Source organism: Cryptomeria japonica, chromosome 10, assembly GCF_030272615.1.
Source record: "Cryptomeria japonica chromosome 10, Sugi_1.0, whole genome shotgun sequence".
NCBI lineage: Eukaryota > Viridiplantae > Streptophyta > Pinopsida > Cupressales > Cupressaceae > Cryptomeria > Cryptomeria japonica.
This window is the reverse complement of record NC_081414.1, coordinates 480,992,352-481,002,214: the sequence shown is the minus strand read 5'-3', so window position 1 is coordinate 481,002,214 and position 9,863 is coordinate 480,992,352. Positions and strand designations below refer to the sequence as shown.

Below are 9,863 nucleotides of genomic sequence, written 5' to 3'. Positions count from 1 at the left end.
TTGATTTTGTAATAGTGAATCCTCATTCCCCATTTTAAAAATTGTATCTCTTACTTTAACCTCAATTTTAGCATGCTCCCTTTTGTGATAAGATTTTTGTATTGGCATAAAGAAAAGAAATAAAACTGAAAAATTGAAATTTCTCTCCATACCTTAGGTTGTTAACAGGGAAATCATTTTCTTTTGTTCAACTTAGAGTTGGGAAGACACCAACATGATTTGACTATGCTTTTTTGATAGATTTGGAATTTGATATTCTGGAGCCATAAAGTTATTTTATCAATGTGGTATTCAACTTATCAAAATATTTAATCTTCATTTGCCTTATCTTCTCACCTGGATCCCACATTCTTATGTTCCAACAATTTTGAGCCTCTAAAAAGTGATCTATCCCTTTTGCATGCTCTCCATCATGACAAGATTTTTGTGGTAACATAGAAAATGAACTATTGTAATGATGGACACCCATTCTTGCATGCTCTCTTTCATAACAAAATTGGTGTAGAGGAATAGGTAGAGGAAATAATTCTGAAATTGAGAAACTACTCTCTTCAACATCACATGATTCTGTTGTGCTATTCCAATGCAAAAATAAATACGCCCATTCCTCCAAACTTCCATCTTAAGGCTGTCTAGAACAAATTTGACATCTTCATTGTTGGGCTCTTCTTCTGAAACTTTTGAGAGGATAATTTGTTCATCTCCTCATTCCATCTTTTCTTGTAAATTTGTCTTTCCATCTTTATCTTCATCAATGTTAGATTGATAAACATGATTATCAAAAATTAAATTGATGTCTTCAATCAAAGGATTTTTACCTTCAACTTTCCTTTTTGGTTCCTCATGTTCTCCCTCAATGAGTTGGTTTGATTTTGATGTGTAATTTTCATGAAAAGATTCAAGATTTTATTTTGATTCTTTATTATCTTGATCCTATAATGATGTATCCATCATCCTTTCTGGTTTCACCATCTCATTTGTACATGCTTCTCCCTTTGCTTCTTCATTGTTCCCACAACTGTGAATTGGTTCCCAATGTTCCTTACATGTAAAACAAAGCCTTTTTCTTCTGAGTTCACTTCTAGTGTCTTCTTTCATCTTTGTAATAATTTGGCTTCTATTGTTTTGCATAGGTACAATTGCATGATAGTATTTTTTCAATTGTTCACTTCTCTTTGGATCCTTTTCATTAATATCTATCATTTTCTCAAATGGAACAACCACTTTGAAAGCATCAGATTGCTTAACATAATCTTCATACCATTTGGTAGCTACTTCAATCATGGATATTTCTATTGAAATGATAGAGGCAACTCCTCCTTCACTATGAAGTAGGAACATGGCCTTGGTTGTCTTTGTGTTGAGAACTGACTTCTTCGCTCCCGAGGTACTTCTCATGAAGTAATTAAAAATTCCTCCCATTATTTGCAATTGAGAACCCTACAGTCTGGCAAGATCTTAGCTCTAATACCATTGTAATAACCCTTGCATCAATTTTATATCAGATTACAAATTCTAATAACCCAACTCAGATTTTCAATTTGCAACCAAACAGTGAAATCGGGTATGCCAAAAATTGCACTGACAAACTTATAAACACTTAAAACTCTCTTCAAAACATACAATGAAGATTCTCCAGAAATTTTAGCATTATAACATCATGCAAAATATGTTTCTGACAATCTACAAATCTGCCATGAAGCATTACAAAAATAAATTCCAATAATGGAGCTCATAGTTCCACAAATCCACTAAAAAATCCAAAATACTCTCCAAACTCCTCACACTTTCCAAAATAGAAAGATGAATGGAAATAAATGTCTAACAATTGACAAGAACAACAATATATGCTTCTATTACCAACAAACAAATCTGAAAATGAACTATGAAACTACAACACACTAACTATTACAACCTCTGCCAAAGCAACACACATAAAGTCTCTTTTGAGCACCACTGCAATCCCTGAATGTGATTGCTACTAGAGACTTGTAAAGACACTGCCTGCAAGACTCTATCCTCCTGGTTTATCCACATGGAAGATTACTCCTTCAGTGGTTTCTCAACCTCTGAAGAACAACAACAAAACTCTATTAAAATCATAAGATAGAAGGAATCCAAATGGAGCCAACTCCATGCATATATGAAATCACTTTCAAATTCAAATTCCAACCAAAATGAGTGCCAAAAATCCAATTCCCAAAGAAATGAAACTTTCCTCTTTCCAAGTGTCTCCAAACTTCTACAACTCCTAAGAAAACTTTCTTTTTGCCAACATTAAATGTCAAATGGGCAATGGAATTCAAAATGTTGCTAAAATAAGACTTTCCAAGAACCCACACCATCACTTGAGTAGAAAATTCAAAATAATATGTTTGATGATAAACCACTATTATTGATTTGATTAAATCACCCAAAAAGATATTATTTTCCAGTCTTATCCAAAAGTTCTTATTTACTATTTTTGGAAAGCCAAGATCACTAAAAATAGAAATTTCTTATTTTGGAAAGGGGACATTATGGATATTAAATAAATAATCTTTCCAAATGTATCCCATCATAGTTGACTTACTATTTTTGGCCAATGGGAACTTAGTAAGTGTTATTTTTAGAAAAAGGGACATGACATTTTCAGTTCATCAGAGAGCCTTCTAGATGCCTATGATAACATAAGGACCACTCATCAATCTCCTACAAGTGTCACACATACTCCAATAGCGGCCCATGACACTTAATATAATTCCAACATTATGGTTATAACAATGCCTCATCTAAGCACTATGACTTCTACAATAACCTCAACATGATCGAGTAAACCTCTAGGACAAATTACAAAGTCTATATTTCATTGTAACTTATTGTGTTTCTTTGATCATTACTCTAATAACTTTGGATAGTGTGGTCGACATGATAGCCTTGGTGGTACTCTTGATGCTCACATTATGGAACTCATCCATCAACTCATTTATAACATCACATGGGATAGAGTAAGGGATGATAGAGTACATAGGCTAAGACACAAACCTTATAAACATACATCAACTACTCAATCCTAGGCACACACTAGATACTATAAGTTCTCTAATTATCAATATGCATTTTGTAGGAGTTGTATGAGGGTGCGCTATATGGTTTGTGGTACTGAAATAAAGGAGAGGTTAAAATTTATTCAAAGCAGAAGAATAACAAATCAAGGGCATCAAACAACCCTGTCAAGATCCGCTAGTGATCCAATGATGAGACAAATCCAAGGGTAATTGACCCTTATCTATGATATACCAATTATGCATGTGCTCAGAGGCCCATTTGGCCAAGAAATCAACAACACCATTCCACTCCCTAGGGATATGCTTGAAAGAAACAAAAATCAAACAATCACTCAAATGAAGAATTTGGTTAACAACTGAACTCAACTGCCGACTAACATCTGCAGATTGCTGCCAAGTCAGCAAATTCACCACCACCTAAGAATCTGTTTCACAAATGAGCCTGCTCCATCCAAGAGAAAAAGCACGGTCCACAACAAATAAAATGGCAAGAGCCTCCATCAAATTATTAGTATAACAACCTTTATAGATAGAAAAGAGAAACAAAACAGTCCTCGAGCTATCTCTACCAATGCCACCAATGCCAGCAGGACCAGGGTTACCCTGAGAAGACTCGTCTCGGTCCGTGTTGATTTTCAAAATACCATGTGGAGGAGGACACCACCTCCCCACCCGATCTATCTTCTGAAAAGGGTGTATACATCTATTTCTCATGAGTTGGCGTTGTGGAGGAGGAAGATAGAGCCGATTGTAGAACATAACATCACCTGAATCCACAACCTCAGACAATTCACATTTTTCTGAAATAGTTTCTCCCATGGAGTGGAGAATTTTCCACCACAAGGGGTGGGTTCCCGGCACCACATCTTGAAAAATTCGACAGTTCCTTTCCAACCATATATGCCAAAGAATAAAAGAAGGGCCAAGAGTCCAAGCAACTTGAAGAAAAGAGATTCTGGCAGAGGGCTTGCTCCATCTAATAAAAAACTTAGGCAAAGAAGAGACATGCCAACATGATTGGTTCCACAACTCCCACCATAAATGCCAAATATGCCTAGTGAAGGAACATTGAAAAAATAGATGAGAAACACTCTCTTCACTATTACAACACAACACACACATCGAGGGCCCCTGAAAACCACTCTTACATAAATTATCCTAGGTAAGACACCGATTATGAACCACCAACCACATGAAAAAGTTGCACTTTGGCCAAGAGAACTTATACCAAACCTGCTTCTGTCAAGGGACTTGAATATCCCCAAAAGTCTACCGCAACAACTCAACATAGCCAGTAGAAACATAAAATTTTCAAGATAAATCACTACTAGCCCAAGCCAAAACATCATTCCCAGGAAAGGTAGTGCACTCACAAGACTCAAGAATTTGAGCCAGCTCTTTTCTATCTTCCATAGAACCTCCAAGCGGCCATTCGGAAATTTTTTTCCAGTGAAAACGAACTACCAACCCACCATTATGAGTAGTCTTATAATGGTTAACAGAATCCCAACCAGCAGCAGTAAAAATATTAGAAAGGGACTAAAGGTGAGGATGAGTAGAAAGAATGGGAGGATGAACATCCTAGGAATCCTGCCAAAAAAGAGCTTGAGAACCAGAATGACATATCCAAAAGAGCCCATTCTTTACTAACCGAGCCCCCAGTTTTAGGGTATTACAAATCTTGGAACCTCGTCCCTCCACAGGAAAGCGAGGAAAATCAAACCTAGTAACCTCTGAAAGATACTTATGGGTGAGAATACGGGCCCAAAGATGATTCTAACAAGTGCACCAACGCCAATACAACTTAGTAGCAAGAACTTGCCCATTCAAAATAGCAGACCGTAAACCAAGACCACCCTCATTCTTAGGTTTGCACACAATTTCCCACTTAACAAGGCTCCATTTAACAGTCAACAAAGAAACACTCCAAAGAAATTGTAGAGAGAGGGCATCAAATTCCCTAAGAAAATACATAGGAGCAACTTGAACAAAACATCTGTAGATAGGGAAAGCTTGAATAACATATTTTAAAAGAGTTAGTCTGGCAGCCGTAGATAGCCAATGGTGAGTCCAAAGATTAAACTTTTTGTGCAACTTATCAAGAAGAAGGTGCCAAGAAGAACTGAGATGACGACCAATAGTAAGAGGAATACCCAAATAAACAAAGGGAAGAGACTCAACCTGAAACCAGAGAATAGCAACAATCCGCCTCTGAATGGCTTGAGGGGTATTAAAGAAGAAGATGGAAGATTTATGTTCATTAACTTTCCGACCAGAAGCAGAGAGGTAAATATCCAACACATGACAAAAAGATTCAGCTTCCCTAATATGAGCCAAACACATAAGAGTAGTATCATCAACAAACTGAAGATGTGAAATTTGAGGCACCCCATTGCCCCAATGCCAACCATGAATTAGGCCCTGAGAAGCACGAAACTTAAGAAGCCGACCCAAAACTTCAACCATAATAATATACAGGTAAGGTGAAAGAGGATCCCCTTGGTGAAGGCCACGGGAAGCACTAAAAGGAACTGAAGGTTCACCATTCACAATCACCGAAAAAGATGAAGAGGTAACACAACTCATAGTCCAGCTCACCCACTCTTTACTAACACCAAAGGCTAAAAGAATGTTTTGAAGAAAAATACATTTAACTCCATCATAAGCCTTGGCCATATCCAATTTGATAAACACAACACACTCCTTTGAATTCACCATAGAGTGAATAACCTCAGAAGCCACCACCACCCCATCCAAGATCTATTTGCGAGCCACAAAACCCCCTTGCGCCTCAGAAATCAGAAGAGGAAGACAAGTTTTGAGCCTCTCTGCAATCAACTTAGTAATAACATTATAGCTCACATTATAGAGAGCAATAGGGCAATAAAATTCAAGCATATCAACACCTTCCTTTTTGGGAATGAGAATCAAGAAAGTAGAATTTAGAGCATGGAGCATCTTCTTATGATGAAGAGATTCCCGAACAACGTCCAATAAATCCAAATTAATAATACCCAAAACTCCTAAAAAAATTCTACATGAAACCCATCCGGGCCTGGAGCTTTACCTTTATTCATGCAAAACACAACATTCTCTAACTCAGGCATTGAAATCAGACGAGTGAGAGAAGTGTTCATAGCATTGGTCACCGGAGAGGGAATACAAGAAATGATAACTCAATGATGAACCAATAGTACCAAACCGGTACTGAGGGGGGGGGTGAATCAATACAAACAAAAATACAGTCCAAAACCGGTTTGACAACAAATACTCCAAATGATTGGCAAGCAGTGATAATAGTTGAAACAGAGTGCAACCGGTAAGACCCAGAATAACTAAAACAATCATAAACCGGTCACTCACTAAGCTTTCCTCTTAGCTCAATACTATAGTACCATTACACCCTCATGCATGAACAGGTAAACTATCATCAGATCTTTACAATAGTTAGTTCAGTATGTTTTGTAGACAGGCATAAAGCACATAACCATTATATGCTCAACAGGTAATAACAAAGCATCACAATACAAAAGCATCACACATGACACACATATTTTCACGTGGAAACCCAACAGGGAAAAACCACAGTGGGGATGAATACCCACAAGCTGCTTTTTGAACTCTTTAGAAGTCCGCTCTGTTAGGAGCCTTGTCTGGTTAAAGACATTACAATAGGTTCTGCTAGGAACCGATCTTGTTAGGGATCACCCAGTTAAGGGATGGCTACAATACCCAGTTAAGGGTTAAACCTGGTTAGGGTTACCTTGTTAGAGGATTTCAAGAACTCAATAGCTAAAGGATCTCCAGAGCTCTATAGCTTCCCAAAACTCATTAACTTCGAGTTACCCTGTTAAGGGATTTGAATCAAGCCGGTTAAAGCTACCCTATTAAGGGATTTGTATCAAGCCAGTTAAGGCTACCCTATTAAGGGATTTCACAATTGTTGAAGTGGTTAAAGATCAATAGGAATTACAATGATCTGGTAACAACACTGAATGCTAATGCAGATCCGTTTTGGCTCCTCTTCACCTTCTACACATTCACTTTGTAGGTATCTCTTCTCTCCTTTGGTCTGGAAAGAATCACATATCACTTCCCTTGGATACACACTCACAACTTTTACCAACAACCTTAGAAAGAAACACAACATCGACCTTATAGGAAACAGACAGGTCGGTAGCAAAAACCCTAAACCCTAAACTTGTTAGGTTAAGCAATTCAAGCAGTTCAATCCTGACCATTGAATCATACTGCATTAAATGCAACAGTCTTGAATCGATCTCAAGACATTCTCCATCGTCCATTATCCACCAATTTCATGGCGGCTGATAACCCATCACGCGTTATCACCGTTTGACAAACTTCGCACATTCCCGAGGTAGATAGGAATAGTCTTCTTCATGCAAGATCCTTCACGGGCATAGAGCTTACGTGGAAACACGACCTGTTCTTCGTTATATTGTTAACTCATCACACACAGATCACCGTTTGAGTCACACAGGCTTGAGGTACTCCAACCAGAAATCCTGAAGTGGAAACTACCTACCAACCAGTAGTCACGCAGTGCTTCCATGTGCCGGTTCATCTTGAACAAATATACCGCTTCACTTTGGCATATATACCGGTTCACACATATGCCAGTTCTCTCTTCTCACATATCACATATGTCGGTTCACTTCATATCACATATTGACATCAATGACAACATACAATATCATTATGTCCTTATACTGGTTCACATAATGCCAACAATCTCCCCCTTTGGCATTGATGGCAATATACAAAGATATCTCTCTGCTTCACATCTTCTTCCCCATTTCCTGCAGATATCTTTTCCGCTTCACTCCTTCTCCCCCTTTGACAACAATGCCAAAGTGGATGCACAAGCATCCTTGTTCCATTATGTTGCTCCCCCTGAGGAGTAACATCCTTCAACACATCAATCAATAAAAAAAAAATTGACTATGCAATACCTGATTGATGTGGAACAAATACTTTTAGTTCACCTCCTGAAGGGGTAGTACCCCCAATTCACCTCTTAAATGCACAAATGTAGCCTTTGGGAGAGGCTTGGTGAATATGTTTGCTAACTGCTCCTTACTGGAAACATGTTCCAGTGCAATCTCTTTATTCTGAACCTTTTCCCTCAAGAAATGATACTTAAGCTCAAAATGCTTGGTTCTAGAATGTAAAACCGGATTCTTTGAGATATTGATAGCACTTGTGTTATCATAGAATATACTTACCAGTTCAGATACATGGATTTTGAAGCCATTTAAAACATGCTTCATCCAGATTGTCTGAGTGCAGTTTATGAAAGCTGCAACATACTCCACTTCCGTTGTAGACTGAGAGATACAACTCTGCTTTTTACTCATCCATGAGACCAGTCTACCGTCGAGAAATAATGCACCACCGGTTGTGCTTTTCCAGTCATCCAAATTACCTGCCCAATCAGCATATGTGAACACTTTCAGATTGAAATCATTGTTGTATGGCTACCACAATCCATAGTCAAATGTTCCCTTCAGATACCTAAGAATCTGCTTGACTACAATCAAGTGGGATTCTCTTGGACTTTCTGGAACCTTGCAGTAATGCCAACTGCATGTGCAACATCCGGTCTACTATGCACTACATAATGTAACTTACCAATCATTAATCGGTATTCCTTCTCATCAACCAGTGTGGAATCATCCTCTTTTGTCAATTTGCAACCGGTCACCATCAGTGTACCAACTGGTTTTCTATCTTCCATGCCAAAAGTCTTCAACATCTCTTTGACATATTTGGACTGAGTGATAAAGATTCCATCTTTCATCTGCTGGATCTGCAGTCCAATGAAGAACTTAATCTCCCCTATGAGTGACATCTCAAACTATTTCTTCATCTCATCAACAAACTCATGACTCATCTTGTCATCTCCATCAAAGATAATGTCATCAACAAAAACCTCACAGATCAGGATCTGATCTCCTTCAGACTTCAAGTAGATATTGCTATCTTCACTTGTTCTCTCAAATCCAATCTTCACAAGATGGGAATGAAGGTGCTCATACCATGCCCTAGGTGCTTGCTTTAGACCATATAAGACTTTATGTATCCTGCACACCATATCACTATCTTCAGATAGGGAAAACCCATCTGGTTGCTCTATATACCTCCTCTTCAAGTACACCATTTGGGAATGCAGATTTTACATCTATTTGATATACTTTGAACCTTTTAAAAGTTGCATATGCAAGAAGCATACGAACTCCTTCCAATCTGGCTACAGGAGCAAAGGTTTCTCCATAGTCTTCTCCTTCTTCTTGAGCATATCCTTTGCACACAAATCTGGCTTTATTCCTAATCAGTGTGCCATCCTCATTCAACTTGTTTCTAAACACCCATTTGGTGCCAATGACATTTTTATGCTCCGGTCTAGGTACCAAGGACCATGTACCATTTTTCTCTATCTGGTCAAGTTCCTCCTCCATTGCCTTGATCCAGTCTCCATCTTTATGAGCCTCTTTGAATGATTTGGGCTCAAATTCAGAGAGCATACATGAGTTTTCTTTGACCTTTCTTCTTGTAAGGATTCCTGCATCCTTATCTCCTATGATCTGCTTAGGATCATGATTCAGCTTGACATACCGAGGAATGGTCTTGACTGGTTCTTCTTGCTTTTCCTCTTCATCCTCATCTTCATCAGTATCATCATTCACCGGTTCAGGAACACTGTTACTGGTACTTGGTTGACTAACAACCGATTGATTTACAGCTTGCTCATTGCTGGTTTCCTCAATTTTCTCAGAGGATTCATCAATTCTTACA

The 9,863-nt window shown here is 38.2% G+C and overlaps 1 protein-coding gene across 1 annotated transcript; it reads right to left on the bottom strand.

The window, feature by feature from the left end:
• Positions 1–3,464: 3,464 nt before the first annotated feature.
• Positions 3,465–3,866, bottom strand: LOC131859032 (uncharacterized). Its single transcript, XM_059212546.1, has one exon. The coding sequence runs from the start codon at positions 3,864–3,866 to the stop codon at positions 3,465–3,467; it is 402 nt and encodes a 133-aa protein (XP_059068529.1).
• Between the last annotated feature and the right edge of the window lie 5,997 nt (positions 3,867–9,863).